The sequence below is a fragment of the Camelus ferus genome, chromosome 25 (genome assembly GCF_009834535.1).
Source record: "Camelus ferus isolate YT-003-E chromosome 25, BCGSAC_Cfer_1.0, whole genome shotgun sequence".
NCBI lineage: Eukaryota > Metazoa > Chordata > Mammalia > Artiodactyla > Camelidae > Camelus > Camelus ferus.
In genome coordinates this window covers 6262084-6278340 of record NC_045720.1, presented here as the reverse complement: position 1 = coordinate 6278340, position 16257 = coordinate 6262084, and the positions used below count along the sequence as shown (strand labels likewise).

The 16257-nt window shown below is 49.8% G+C and overlaps 1 protein-coding gene across 4 annotated transcripts in view; it reads right to left on the bottom strand.

Moving 5' to 3' along the window:
* ZFAT (zinc finger and AT-hook domain containing) overlaps nucleotides 1–16257 on the bottom strand; it is a 137564-nt gene that overhangs the window by 80987 nt on the left and 40320 nt on the right. For all 4 annotated transcript variants that reach the window (XM_032467923.1, XM_032467926.1, XM_032467924.1 and 1 more), the window contains exon 4: nucleotides 3320–3508. In XM_032467923.1, the coding sequence (XP_032323814.1) occupies nucleotides 3320–3508 (189 nt within the window). The remainder of the gene's footprint in view (nucleotides 1–3319; nucleotides 3509–16257) is intronic.

The window sequence follows — 16257 nt, the reverse complement described above, 5'->3', positions numbered from 1 at the left end:
ATACTGTTAAAATGGCCATACTACCCAAAGAAATCTACAGATTCAATGTGATCCCTATCAAATTACCCAGGACACTTTTCACAGAACTAGCAGAAATAGTCCTAAAACTTATATGGAATCACAAAAGACCCAGAATTCCCAAAGCAACACTGAAGAAAAAGAATGAACCTGGAGGAATAACCCAACCAGACTTCAGACAATACTGCAGAGCTACAGTCATCAAAACAGCATGGTATTGGGACACAATACCATATGGGTCACTGAAACAGAACAGAGAGCCCAGAAATAAGCTCACAAACCTTTGGTCAATTAATCTTTGACAAAGGAGGCAAGAACACACAGTGAAGTATAGACAGTCTCTTCAGCAAATGGTGTTGGGATAACTGGACAGCTGAATGTAAATAAATGAAATTTGAACACTCCCTCACACCATACATAAAAGTAAATTCAAAATGGATCAAAGACTTAAACACAAGCCAAGACACTATTACCTCTTAGAAGAAAATATAGGCAAACATTCTCTGACATAAATCTTAGCAATGTTCTCCTAGGGCAGCCTACCCAGGCAATAGAAATAAAAGCAAAAATAAACAAATGGGATCTAATTAAACTTGGAAGCTTTTGCACAGCAAAGGAAACCATAAGCAAAACAAAAAGACAACCTACAGAATAAGAGAAAATATTTACAAAAGATGAGAGTGACAAGGGCTTAATTCCTGGAATATATAAGCAGCTCGTACAACTTAATAAGAAAAAAACAAACAACCCAATCCAAAAATGGGCAGAAGACCTAAGCAAGCAATTCTCCAATGAAGACGTATGAATAGCCAATAGGCACATGAAAAAATGCTCAATATTGCCAATTACCAGAGAAATGCAAATCAAAGCTATGATGAGCTATCACATCATAGCAGTCAGAATGGCCAGCATTCAAAAGTCCACAAACAATAAATGCTGGAGAGGGTGTGGAGAAAAGGGAACCCTCCTACATTGTTGGTAGGAATGTAGTTTGGTGCAGCCATTATGGAAAACAGTATGGAGATTCCTTAAAAGACTAAAAATAGACTTACCATATGATCCAGCAATCTCACTCCTGGGCATATATCCAGAGGGAACCTTAATTCAAAAAGATACATGCACCCCAATGTTCACAGCAGCACTATTTACAATAGCCAAGACATGGAAACAACCTAAATGTCCATCAACAGATGATTAGATATAGAAGTTGTGGTATATTTATACAATGGAATATTATTCAGCCAAAAAAAGAATAAAATGATGCCATTTGCAGCAACATGGATGGACCTGAAGATTGTCATTCTAAGTAAAGTAAGCCAGAAAGAGAAAGAAAAATACCATATGATATCACTCACATGTGGAATCTAAAAAAAAAAAAAAAAGACAAACAAACTTATATACAAAACAGAAACAGACCCATAGACATAGAAAATAAACTTATGGTTACCAGGGAGGAAGGGTATGGGAAGGGATAAATTGGGAGTTCGAGATTTGCAGATACTGACTGGTATATATAAAATAGATAAACAAGTTTATACTCTACAGCACAGGGAACTATATTTGATATCTTATAGTAGCTTATGGTGAAAAAGAATATGAAATTGAATACATATATACTCATGTATGACTGAAGCACTGTGCTGCACACCAGAAATTGACAGAACATTGTAAAAACTGAATATACTTCAATTAAAAAATACAAAACAAAAACAAAAACAAAAAAAAAGCAAAAGAACAATCAACAATAAACTAGATAGATAGATAGATTGATAGATAGATAGATGTTTACCTGCAAAATTTCATACAGAGCCACATGTGTTAAACTTCAAGTAAGTGTAAAACTGCATCAAGTTAGTATAGAGCAGCAGAATCAACTGGGAACAAGAATTTAAGCTGCCTGGGATCCAGTCCCAAATGTGACATTACCTCACCGTCTCTGGGCCTCTGTATCCGCCCTATGAAATGAACGGTTTTGGAAAGGAAAAACTCAAAGGTCACCTTTCCTTGTGCAGAGCTATGGCACGAGATGGTCAAAGACCTTCCACAGCAGCGTATGTGCACCTAAGGGTGTGTGCACATGCACTCTTGTATATCAAGTGCACTAAAGAAAAGGCTCTAGTCTACCCCCTTGTTTCTGGATTAGCAAAGGAAATTGATTATACTTTTTACTCCCCCTTACAGAAATCTCAAAATACTACCATCAATTTTTAAGGAATTATTATAGAAACTTTCTCTAAAGATGGCTGAGAACAGGAACCCCTCTCCTGATATTTTCATCTCCCAGAATAATACTGCTCTGAAGTACGGTGGGGCAGACAAAGTGACTTTCCAGAAACTTCTTCTAGTCACATAATTTTATGTGACTTGGTAGGGAGGGTACAGCTCAGTGGTAGAGCATGTGCTTAGCATGCACAAGATCCTGACTTCAATCCCCCGTACCTCCATTAAATAAACAGATAAATAAACTAATTACCCAAAAAAATTAATTTAAAAATTAAAACTTAAAAAATGTTTTTAAAATTCTATGTGCCTTATTCTCTACTGATCACCTTACTCTGCACTGAATTATAAAGAGGTATTTATTTATTCAGTGTTTTCATTTTAAATAATGAATTATTATTAGCATTGAAAACAGATACTTTAAAAGGCTCTAGCAATCCTCAAAATCCTAAACTTATTTTTTTTTATTTTATTTGATTTGATAGCTATCACCCCAAATGGGTAGGAAAGAATCCATTATTATACTTTGGAATCTACTATCATAAACTGCTTTTTGTCTAAAGTATCCTTTCCTGGAAGAGACCTTTTAAAAAAAAAGGTAGTTTAGTATCTCCACTGGCTATTTTATGCGAAAGGAAAAGGTGTCAGAAACTTCCAGTGTTGTAAAATATATGATGGAACCACTAAAAAATGCAAAGAAAGAAGTCAGGTGGAGGGTTCTGGAGAAGCAGCGAGCAGCCGCCTGGTCTGAGTGGTCTTACACTTAGGTCAGGGAGGACGGGCACATCCGGGGGGGCTGGCTGAGGGGGGCACAGAAAAGAACCCCTCTCCTTGGCCACTGCTCCTCTGAAGTGGCTACACGAATGATAAGGGCAGGTCGCGGCCACAGGGGTCCCGACGGCGGCAGGAGCAGCCGTCAGCCCTTCCCTCTGCGCACAGCTGTCCCAGGTGAATGGGTGATCCACTGAGGAGCCCCCCAGGGATCAAGCTGTTCAGGACCACCGCCCCAGCTGCCAAGCTGCCCGCGGCACAGCCGTGCCAAGGGAGTCCCGTGTTGTCACCTCCCGCTTGCTGTGGTCACCTGGAATAGCTTCGTGTGCAGTTAAAACCACGCTGATGATGGGTTTCTTGGCCCCGGAGATCTGCGCAGCCTCCTTTCCAGAGGAGACCTTCTGGACTTTCTCTGCTCTCTGGGTCCGTGGTCTCTTCGGGGCCTTTTCTCGATCATCTTCCTTACACTTCTTCTCCAGTTCCAGGTCAGATTCGTTACCTAAGGAGCAAGTGCCAAGGTGTATCAAATACCACTGTATATCAGTCACAGAGTGCACCCAGCCCTTTTACAGGAGGACAGTAAAGGAAAGATGTCCGAGTGACAGAGACACAGGCCCGCCGCTGTGCGCAGGCCGCTGTACCGCTTCGGGCATCATCATGGCTTCTTCGGTCTTTCATTTGATTCAGTAAATATTCACTGCGCCTGTGCCACAGGCCACCATCTGGGCACTGGGAGACACTGCTGGCAGAGCAGGCACACCCCTCATCTCATCTGCACGAAGCCCACCAGACCTCAGAGTCAGTAGTAAGTAACACTGCGGAGAACACGTGGTCTCAAAGATTCACAGCCTAAGATGTCTTTCACTTACTCAACTCACAGTTATCAGGTACCTTCCTCATGCTAGGCATGGAGAACATATAGACGGAGAGGGCGCAGCCCCAGACCCTGCTCTCTGGTGGGAGACAGCCACATGGGCAAGGACAGGCCTGCTGTGTGCCACCTGAAATGAGAAGGGGTCCGGGATGGCTGCAGGGAGGGAGGGAAGATTCTACCTGAGGGGTCAGAAGAGACTTTCTGGGCAGGCAACCCCTTCAGATACATACAGAAAGCAACACTTGTGAAGCTATGGTTGGGGGCCACACGGAATGGGTCACAAAAAGGTGTAGGGGGCACAGGGGACGGATGGTGGGGGGACCAGTGTGGCAGGTTCCATTCTAAGGGGAGTGACAACAAAGAGTAATCACTAGCCGAGTGTCCTATGTGGCGAAATTCATGAGGAAGCAGCAGGTAGAAATAAAAACCAGTGGAAGGAGTGCAAGCCAGGTCCTGAAGGGCCTCGAGTGCCATGAGAAGTCTGGAACCTTCCCTCGGTGAGTGCCAGGCGGGAACCTCCAGTGCTCCCGGAGACCACGCAGGAGCGTGAGTGACTGGTCTGGCCGCGGGGCGGGGGCGGCACAGCAGTGACCCCACGCTGCCGAGGCAGGGGACAGAGTCACCAAACCTTCTGGCTGTTGGCGGGAAGACTGGAAATCCAGATTTTTTACAGAAAATCTTCTGATTTTTCAAGGGTGACTCTAATCTAAAATTTCTTAAAATAATAAGGAAATTCAGCCAAACGCGTCTGGGGCCGCTTCTGACACGCAGCCTTCACTCTGGAGGACGGGGCAGGGCCACGGAAGCCTTTTAAGTGGGGGAAAGGCTGGAGGAGATCTGTGCTTTAAATCTGCGCCACCCCCAGGGAGGGTGAACCGAACAGGCTCAAGAGACTTTCAAATACTCCGGAGATCGGGGGAGCCAGGCACAGACAGAACGCGGCTCCCCGCGCACGGCCACCCGGCATCAGCCTGAGGGGGAGGAAATGAGGAGTGTCTGCGATTCCCACTCCCTAAGTCAGAAGGAAATACGGAGAGCAAAGGACAGGGGTTGTCTCTTTCTTAGAATCACAGCCACAGACCTGAAAGAACCTGCCCGAGCATCCCCTCTTCCGAGCGTTCTGACGAGCAGTCCGCACGGCCCTTCAGCAGAGAGCACGCATCCGCTCGGGACCCGCAGGGAGAGGGCAGCTGCGCCCAACCCGCCCTGGACATCCACACGCAACGGCTCCCGGGTTCGGGCTCATTCGTGGGCTTGACTGAACAAATCACAGACGGTCTCCATCACGGCTGTCGTGAGCAAATCCACTGCCGTTTTTTACAGAAAACATAGAGAGAAGAGCACTTTGGAGGGAGCCACGCTCCTGGGAGCCCGGACCGGGCTCTCTCCAGCCGGTGCCAGGATGGCACAGAAGAGAAGGGGCGTGCTCGGCACGTGGGACTCTCCCCTCACTCCCCAGCCAGGCGTCCCCTTCCCAGGTCTGTCCCTCCACTCCAATCTACCCTGACGTTTGGCAGTGATATACGTGGCGTTTGCTGCAGGATACAGGAGGGAGTCCCACCTCTGGTTTCCAGCCTCTGGGGGTAACTTGACTTAATCAGCACAGGTCCCCCTGCCAGCATCGCTAGTCCTCCGGGAGCTGGGAGAAGGGAAAGTCCCAGGACCTCATAAGGACCTCCAAGCCCTGGCTCTCCACCCACAGTCCCCACCCAGACCACCTCAGGACGGGTCCACTTTTCCGACATGCCATGGAAACCCTCTCTCACTCCAGACCTGATGCTCCTGGAACCCGAGACAAATTCAGCCACCAGGCTCTGTGGACACACGCACTTTAGCTCGTGGGCCTCTCCTGGCTGCGACTCAGAAAGGCCAAGCCGACTTCAGGTCTGACCGCAGGTCTGCCTCTTCAGTTTCTCTGCCTGTTTGCTAGTTACTACCCTCTCCTCAACCTGGTCAAGTATTCATGTCAAGTACTGCTTTCCTGAAGACAGAATTTCCATCTCTAATACCAAGTTCAACAGTGATCCCCTGCTACTTGATAAAACATTCTCTTTGTAAATAAGCTTTTTATTCTTGTTCTCCTACTTCCAAATTTTCTCAAGGTCCAACTTCAAATAAAACATCATTTCTACACAAAAGGAAGAAATATTTATTTGGAAATTCCCCCAGCACCACAGAAGGTATTTATTTGTTCCTTACCAGCCACAGGGGGCCGAGCCCTGTTCTAAGCATTTGTGACACTGCGGGGCACCAAGCAGAGTGACCCCTGCCTTCCGGAGCTACGTGCTGGTGGGGAAAGACAAACAGCACCGTTAAATCGAAACAAGTAAGTGCACGACGGCATTCTACCCGAGGGCGAAAGAGCACAGGCCCCTGGAAGCCGAGAGGTTTGAGGTTTAAGGAGCCTGGCCTAGCGGCTGATAGACGCACGGCGCTACCAGCTCCTACTCGGCTGACAGACACACGGCGCTACCAGCTCCTACTGGGGAGGAAGGCTGCCGGGACGGCTTGTTTACGTACTTGTTGCCTTTGTTTCCCATCTGTGCCCCTGGGGGATGTACCTGCCAAGAGGCCTGGCAGGATTTTGCCAAGTTTGCTGGACGCCCGCCACCAGGCTGATACACTGCAGGGCTGCACAGAGTGGAGAGTCACCCCTTCATTAAAGAGACCACCAGCGAAGGTCCCTCCGACGCCTGGCCCTGTGCTGGGCTCTGGGGACCCAGAGAAGAGCCAGGCCTGTCCCTGCCCTCGGGGAGACGTGTGAACAGGGATCGTTGCCCCACCCATTGGCACGCCCCACACATCACCTTCTCCTGTGGTCCTCAGGCCCTAAAGAAGTGGGACTGTTCCTAAGCCCCTAACAAAGGCCCGGCATCACTGCCTGTGTCCCTCTGCACAGCGCGGGCTCCCCGCTGTCCTCTCATGATTCTGATGGGTGCAGGAGGAGAAGGTCAGACAGAGGACCCAGGGAGGAACCACCTGAACAGCAGGCCCTTTGGTGAGACACCGTGGTCAAGCAGCAAAGCCTAACATAGTCTTACAGGGGCCAGAGGACGGGTGGGCCTGGCTGGTGGGCCGAGAAGGTCCACCACTATCCCTCTGCTTCCTCCCTGGGAAAGGGTGCTTGGCTGGAAGGCGGTTCGTGCAGCACAATGCTTGGACTTGTTTCTAAAATACCCCTCTCCTCCCACCCACCCCCTCTGATAGGGCCCCAGCCATCTGTGCTGAAGACTGGGCGAGGAAGTAAAAGCTGGCCCCTGCTCGGTGCGCCCTCTGCCGAGCCCCCAGCAGCAGCAAGGGGCCGTGGGCTCCTGCTCACTTGGCGCAGGTGAGCGTCCCACAGGCATGCCCGCACTAAGGTCACCCACCGCACAGCTGGTGACCCTGGCCCAACAGACCCAGCCAGGCACTTACAGCCCCATCCTGCCTGTCCACGGCGGCCAGTTCCTCCACTCTGCACCTCGCTCCTTGCTACGAAGAGACAAATCTTGGAAAGTGAAGAAAACTAGAGATTCCATCTGATCAGACTGGTAACTGTCTCTCTTCCCTGCACTGGGACAGACCCTACCCTCCGGCAACCAGCAAGGCTGGCTAAAGGCGGCCCTTCTGACACAGGACACAGTCGGTCAGAGAAGCCTATCAGGCTCCTAGACTGACGCCGATGGGTAATTGGGGCTAATTTACTGACTCTTGTTCCAGAGAATGCCCGGTTGACCCCCTGGGTTGGCTCAGAACGCCTGATGAGGAATGGGCAGCAAGTCAACCCCTTTCAATAAATACACAGAGGAGGAAATAAAGACCCCAGAGAGAGCTGGGGTACGGGGCGGCCGGGTCACACTCTAAGGCTGCCTCTTCTCAGTAGTGTTGTCAAGATGAAGCACCTCCTAAATATGCTGCTTCCTGTAGAGGTGCTAATGCCACAGTGAATTTTAAGGCAGTACATTATCTTCAAATTGTATGAAAGGTTTGTAAGATCTTCACTGAGCTCTAGAGAAGACTCTATCCAAAAGAAGACAGGATGGGATTTTACGTGCGATCAATAGTTGAAATCTGTCTGAGATGCTTAAAAGGCAAAAGAGATGGGATGCCATCAGCCCCAATGATGGCCCTGCTGTGGGCGAGCTAGCCAGGGCTCGGGAAGGAGGGGCAGAATTAATCCCATCGGCTATGCTGGGTTTCAGACGGAAATATCTGACAGTGGTCCATGCCTGTCTGGTATTTTTCCTTTAGTCAATAATCACAATAAACTCTACTCCTCTAATAATACGACCTTATCCTCCAAGTGGAACATTACAGTTTGCAAAGTACTTTCATGAGCATTAAGGAGGACCGGTAACTCTGCTATCATATGCACGGTGCGCTTTTTTAATTAGTCTTTTCATGTCACTTTTCTCTCAAAGCTCTAATAAACGTGCTTTTCTGGAAGAGGAGGTGCTTGGCTCAAGTGCCCTCGTCCATCGAACTCCCCACTGCGTGGCGTCACTGAATCCGACTGTGATCGTCACTGCATTAGGATAGTGGTTTTCAGACTTTTTTTTTTAGTGGCAGGACATTCTGAGTGAATTCTTTAAGCAATTTCAACAAAAACAATCAATAAAAGGGCGTGGCTCCTCTGGTTAGAGAGGTGAGGTCCAGGCCAGACTCCCCATCCCCACCCCGCACCCCACCCTCCCAGCCAGGGCCTCAGGAGAGCCCTGGATACAGCTTAAAACCCAGCGCAGGAGGACAGGCGAGGAGCCGTCAAACAACACTTTCACCACAGCCACTGCCCTGGGCAGCCCCGGGAGGGCCAGGGTGTGTGAGCTCCTGTGCTCCAGCCTCTGTCTTCTAGCTGGACCAATTTGGGACTCGCTAGATCTATGGTCCGAATCTGCAAAATGTGTCACTGTGAGGTTCACGTGAGGGACAGGACAGGGCAGTGGCAGAGCCCCTCAGGCAGCGAAGCATGCAGTTGCCCTCAGGACCCATCTGGAGCTAATGACTTCATGCTCGAAGGGCTCACGCAGCTCAGGGCCAGGCTGGGGTCCCCGCATCCCTGTGGTTCTGTCTGGCTTGTGCTAATAAGCGAGGTTCAGTGGAAGACCTCCCCCTCCCCAAGCCTGCAGCGTTCTGCCGAGTCGCTGATGTTCTGGGAGCTACAGCGTTTAATCTCTTGCCATCTGTGCACCATTGCTCCTCGACGCAGCACGTGAACAGAATTCTTCACATTTCATTTCCTTCTGAAAAGACAGGGTTTATAAAGCGATAACACTGTGCAACGTGGAAGCAGAAGTTCATGGCTGGGTGCACATGGCCCTCAGTGCTGAGACCCCCCCTCCAACAACAGGGCCCCAGGGCCCGGCGCCCTCACACATGGGGAGGTGTCCTGACTACAAAGCCAGAGGCCACGTTGCTTAAGGAGTGGAGACCACATATGTGCTTGGTAATGAGCAAAGGATAATGAGCAAAGATCCAGTGTCCCCAGTGTACTAGAAGGTTCCCCTTGCCCCTCCAGGCCCACCCTCCATCCTTCTCCACCTGGCTCCTAGAGGCCGACCTGCAAGGGTTCACACAGGCTCCACGGCCGCTGGCTCCCCACTGGGTTTGGCCAATGGAGTCACCAGCAGAAGATGCGAAGGAAAGAGGGGAGCAGGGGTAGGGGGTGCTCTCCAGGCTCCCTCCCTACCGGGTCACCGCAAGTTGACTCAATCCTCTGCAAAGGCTTCAGCTCTCTCCCTTGGAGTGCGGGTGACCGCGCCCCCTCCTGCCTCTCTTCGGGGGTGGTAACGACACCCCACCGCTCCCAGCTTCCCTCAGGACCACAGCTGCCCACGCCTTCACACATAATCCCTCTGTTAAACACTCAAGGTGCCCGTCCGAGTGTGCCACCTGCTTCCTGCTAGCATTCTGCCCGCCCATGGGGCGACCCTTTTGCTCATCTCCAGATGACCCCTCTTTCCATCCCCAGCCTTATCTTCACTCCCTCCCTTTTCAAGCACCCCCTACAGACACGGCTCCTGCTCAGGTCGGCATGAAGCCCATTTCCAAGACTCTTGTCCCAGACTCCCATCCCAGCCCCATCTCATTCAATCTCCCTGCATCTCTGACCACTGCTGGCCAGTAAGGGCAGCCTTCCTTCCTCTCACCCCTCCATATGCTCAGGAAGCCGCCCTTGCTGTTTGCTTCTTCTGTTCCATCCAGTCCCCCGATTACCACCCACTCGTGACCTCACCCGTGTAAGGGCCCTCCTGCTGACCCCACCCCAAGGTGGATAACAGCCCCGTGGATACCCACGGTCCATACAACTCAATGAGTGACCAGAACTAACTCATTCTCCCTCCCCAAACCTGCTCCTCCCTTGGGTTCTCTAGACTGGCGGGCCATCCTCCACCCGGCACCCAAGCCAAAACCTAGGCGCCCCTCCCACTCACTCCCTGCTGCCTGCCCACGGGCCGGGATCACACTTGCCCTGCAGCTCTGGAATACACCCCCTCCTTCGCTCCCACCGCCACTGCTGAGTCCCAGTCCTGCAGATCCTCCACCCGGCCCTGCGCCAGCCTCCGACGCCCTCTCCCACTGACCACGTGCAGCCAGCAGGCTCCTCTGGGCCTTAAGGAGTACGACTCCCCCACCACGCTGCATTCCACCCCTCCTCCCCTCTTCTCCCTGCCCTCACTTCCACCCCCCACCCCACTGCAGAGCACCAGGCCCACGCGGCCTTCAAAGTCTGCCCAAGCCCCTCCTGATTGCCCCTGCTCTCCCAGGCTGCCTCTGAAACACCTTGTCTGAGCTCCCTTGAGACCCTATGTGACCTCAGCAGGTGCGCATCACACTTATCCCAAAGCGTCGCTGTCATCTTTTTGCCCAGCCCACCAAAGTCTGAACCCCTTTACTACACACACGTCCCATCACTTGACATCGCACAGCCGGCAACCACCACGCACCTGGTACACAGAAAGTGTGGACTCTTCTGGTGAATCAATGAGAGATCTACAGCAGGGGTTCAAAAATACTCCTATTTCCCTCAGCTCCTAACCACACACACACACGCACCACATGCACACACGCACACACACACGCTCCCTTAACACTGATGAGCTTCTCTGACTTCGCTAAGAAAAACGAAGTTCACCTGAAACAAAAGCTCTCAGTGAAGTCCCTTTCATCTCAAAACCTCCCGCTCATCGCTCTGCATCCCCTCCTGTCCCGGAGGAGGGGTGCCTTTGGAAGGGATACTGCTCCATTTTCCAGCTCTACGGGTGGGATCTGTGTCCGCGTCCCCCATGGGACTTCACAGAGACCCCCCCATGTAAGAACATCCAAGCAAAGGAGGCTGACTTGGTAACAGACAGGGGAAGAGTTAATTCCAGCAATCATGCATTTGTAGAAATTGGTTTGTATGCATTCATTTATAATTAACACCGCGCTAATATTCTAAAGTACCTATTCCAAATTGCCCAAGAACTAATTAAATCTCAGAACACCCCAGAGAGTCAAGTGTTATCAGCCACATTAATAAAAAGCCCCGAGCAGTTGTCAGAACGGCAGACGGATGAGGGATTATATTCTGGGACTCTGCCGCCGGCTCATCCAACTGCCAGCACAGCAGTTTAAGGGGCTTATTAGCCCACGACAATCCTCCCCAACCTGCTGGATGTGCGTCACTCTCGCCCCCACCTTCCCCTCGGGCCTTCTCACATCCGCCTGGCTCTCCTGCTCCGAGGGAAGGCCGGGCGGGCACCTGCTCCCAGCACAGCGTCCCCATGGAGAGGCAGCCAGGAGTGTCAGTACCTGCGGGCACGGAGCCGGCATCTTCCTCGTGACCCTGTTCTCACTGCACTGACTGCAGTACCTCCCCCACGTTCCTCAGGCTCACCCGCAGCCCCGCACCTGCTGGCTGTTGCAGGAACCATCAGGAGGGAAGTGTCTACCCATCGCTGCCTCTGCCCCCTACGTCAGCCTCAGACTTAGTGTTCATGGCCCCTCTCCCCAGGGAGCCCTCCAGGATGCACCCCACAGGCGTGTGGTCCTGCTCTGCCCCCTCAGCATCTTGAGGGGGGGGCCTCCACCATCTTTTATCTTTTCACCCCTCCGTCCTCCTCCCCAGGCTCAGCTGCGCAAGGAAGAGCCTCATCTTACTCCCTTTGGTCCCTTAAGCCTGGCTTAGTGCCCAACGATGACAACACAAGCTCGGTAAGGAGGAGAAAAGCGAGGAGACAACCAGCCCGCTGCAGGGCTCTCACCTAGCCCTCAGCTTCAGCCAGCTCCTGGGCAGCAGCCACACCCCCCTGGCACAGCAGCAAGTCCGCCTTAAAGGCTGCTGGGCCCTGGGCCACGGGCCACGGGCCACGGGCCACGGGCCACTCGTTCCAGGGTTTCTCAGCAATCGGAGTGTCATGGTGAGAGAGAGGCTCCTTTTCAGAACGGGGTCATAATGAAGAGTGGCTACTCATCTGGGAAGAGCCATTACCTGGAGCAGAGGACCACCGTGTCACGAGCTCCATCACTGCTATCAAGTCCCTCCAGGTGGGACACACCCTGAACTCAGATGGCACAGGGCAACGGGGCTGCCAGCACAGGCCGGCCTCCGAGATGCAGGAACAAGAGAGTTGTCCTGCAGGAGCCCAAACATCAAGTCCTGCTGGGGTGGGATTTAGTTCCTCTTCTCCGCAGCTCCCACTCCCACGGAAAAAGGCACTGAGCACAGTCTGGTTACCTCAGAGTCACAGCAAGTCAGCAGCAGAGAGCACTGTGCATGGTGCCAGCTGTGTCTGACTAGTGTCACACGTGGAGACTTAACTACCAAAGGGACTGAAGGTGAAATTCAGGCGACTCCAGGCGAGGGCAGGGTGGCGAGTCAGAGAGCCAGCACCCCAGAAGACGGCTGGATCCCTGCAACAAAAGCCTGCGCTCGGCAGTCAAGGGGACCAGGACTTGTGTAGTTATTGGGTGGCCTCAGGCAACCTCCTTCATCTAGCAGAGCCTGTTTCTTCATCTAAGCGATGAGAAGGCAGCCCTTCCTTAGCACCCAGCAGGTGGATGAGAACAGATGCTCGGCGCCCCGACCGCAGCGGGGCGCACTGTCCGGGAAGGCCTCATCACCGCCGTGGGACCCAGCTGTGGTCAGGAAGCATCACGGTCCTGCTGACCTGGGTCTGGGATTCTGCAGACCTAATGGGAATTGCCCCAGGGAATTCTGGAAGCGTGTAAACAAACTTCTGCCAAACCTAGCTGCCTGGTCCGTACCCAGAGCTGGCTCATCCGGTGCCCGTCTCTGGAGCCTGCTCTCTGCCTGGGTCCCTGGGGGAACAGAGCCTCCTGAGGACGTGCAGCAGCAGCAGAAGGAAAGCTCGGTCCTGTGAGGCCACCGTGCTGGGGTGGCTGGTCACCAGGGCACAGCCTGGCCCGCACCAACAGAAGCCGCTCAGGCTCACAGAGCAGGCTCACAGGAGCCACTGGAGAGAGAGGAGGAAGTGGGGCGAGAGGGGGTCACAGAGGTAGCCCATCACTACTTCCCACATGTCCGACCACGCTGATGACGCGCGCGGGTGGAGGTCACCACACTCTCCATCCCCCAGATTAGTGCCGAGCTACAATGAGGGCTCGCGAGGCAGCCAGAAGGAACGGACAAACGGACAAGACCGTTCCACATCCTTGCACAGAGAAACTCAGAGGCCGTACACCTTTCCACCTGCAAATTTTCAAACATGACTCACTCAGAACCATTTTCAATCCAAGCAGCCATTTACCAAGTCAGCTGTTCTGCTAACACAAATACAGCAGAAGACATTTGAAATACTGTAAAAAACCCTTGTGAAGATTATAGGTGCATCTTAGGTAAGATCTTAAAATAAATGCCTTGTCTTCTTCAGGGAGGATTTAACAAGAATAAGAGAAAATTTTGCAACTCTCCTTGCATAAAATGACCCCAGAAATAACAAGCTTAGAAAGGTTCAGAAGTCACTTTTATAAATTTGACATATTGATTTCTGTAGGCTCCAAAATGTTTTTCAAAAACACCAGCTGTTCAAAAACACATGATGGCATTAGGGGAAAAAAACACAACTCTCTTTTCCTGGTTTCTTTTACTATTCAAATGCAGAATAAAATAAATAAATGTTGAATACACATCAAAAATGTTATTTTAACTTGCTGTGGTTCAGTATAGGGAAAAAGCTTACTTTTGTTTTCTTCTAATTGTTTTAGCAAACTAAGGAGTCAAGGTCAATTCTCTGAAATGTCACTAAACTGCATGTATTAAAACAATGATGTGAGAATTTTCCAAATTGTAATATTGTGCTTGGCAAACTCGGGAACGTGGAGCAAATACAGGGACATCGGCCACCAGGCAGCTGGGCATAAAGTCATTTCTGCATATTTTAGAGGCCTCAGCCGTAGCCAGAAAGGGGGAAGTACCCAGAGCTCCTACCTCTCCGTTCGGTATTTGTTAAATTAAAGTCCACTTAGGTCATGCAAATCAATGGACTACGAGGCCATTCTCTGTACAGTGTATTACTGGTGGAAGCTGTTAATCTTATTAGATAGGACGGGCTGTCTGCCCCTGCTGAAGAGACTGCCGAATTAATTACAGAGCAGAAAATAACACATCGGGACCACACGGGGTGGGACTTCCATTTCTCATAAGGTTAGAGAAAGAACTGAGAGAGGTACACTGAAATGAGCAAAACCCACATCCACAGAGTGGAAGAGAGATTGGTTTTAAGCCACAAATGCAGCAGAGCAGGGCCGGCCACGGGGCAGGAGTGTGGAGACATGGGATGGTACCCAGCTCTACCTTAAATGAGCTGTGGGACTCTGGGTAATCATCCCTTCTGAGCCTCAGCTTCCTCAATTATAAAATTATGAAGTTGGGTTTGAAAAGGGGGGCTTCTAAGCCAATCTTAAAAGATCATATATTGTGTGATTCAGCTGATGTAACATTCTCGAAACGATAAAATCAGAGTTGGGGATCAGCGGTAGCGGGTAGCGGTGGGGTGATTGTGAAGTGGGAACACGAGGGAGATATTCATGGTGGTAGCTACACAGACCTGCGTGTGTGATGGATGCCGCTCTGTGCACACACTGTCTCACTGCCAAGGCCCCGAACTTGATATTGTGCTACAGTTATGTAAGACGTCACCACTGGGGGAATCAGGGTAAAGGGCACACGACACCACTCTGTACGCTATTTACAGCTTCCTGTTATTCCATAATTACTTTCAAAATGTAAAGTTTTACTTTTTAAAGTTTCTTAGACTTGGAACCAGACCCTTATTATTTTCTCTGTGTAACCTACAATTGGAAATAGTTTATCTACCAAATTGCACTTACGGAGATCATTCCTGTCCCCATATTTATTGATCGTATATACGTAACTGCTCTACTTCACAACTTTCACAAAAATGCAATTTCCAGATGGATCAAAGATACAGAGTTCATCTGAATAGTTTTGTTGCTTTTTTTTTTAAGCAGGGAGAAAAAATTAGAAACAATATTCAATGTCAGTCAACTGGAAACCAAAGAAGGAAAACTTACGGTTCATGCATACAATGAAATGCTGTGTGGCCTTTAAAAATGACAAAAATCTACGTTTACTGACTACTTTGGGTCAGAAAGCAGAGCCTGGCAGACAAAAGCACAGATCCTGCAGCCAGACCATGTGCCTTCAGAGTCCAGCTCCAACACTTACGGGCTGTGTGATATAAGCAAATTCTTGAATCTCTCTGTGCCTCAGTTTCCTCGTCTACAAAATGGGAATGATGATAGGGACACTGTGTTGCCATGGCAATGAAATGAGCTATAATAGTTGTAAAATACTGAGAACAGGATCTGCAACACAGAAAGTGCTACAAAACTGCTTGTTAAATAAAAAATATTGACATGAAAAATTCATATCTGCTACATTATGAGTGAAAAAAGATCACAGAACATTATATATGACCTCATTTCTGGAAAACATATGTTGAGTGTACACAGAAGTGAGAAAGATCTTTTCTTTACTTTTTTATACAGTATAATAGAGGTATACTATTACACTAATATAATACTAATATATACAATATAATACATTATATGTAGGCAGTAAAGTTTTGGATTATTTTTACTTTCTTCTTGGTATTTTTTGTATCATTAGAGGTATTACAAAATAAAATAAACAAACAAAAGTGATAATATCCAGCTGGTACCCTTGGACACTTTTGGAATCTAAATTGGTGTCAGTTTTCTAGGGGGAAATTGGGCGATACGTAATACACTTTCTGACCTAGGAGTTCCACTTCTAGGAATTTATCCTATAAAAATAACAAATAATAATCCACATACACATATATACACACACATATATATACATACAGGCATATTTATTAAAGTATTATTTATAAAAGAAAAAAAATTGG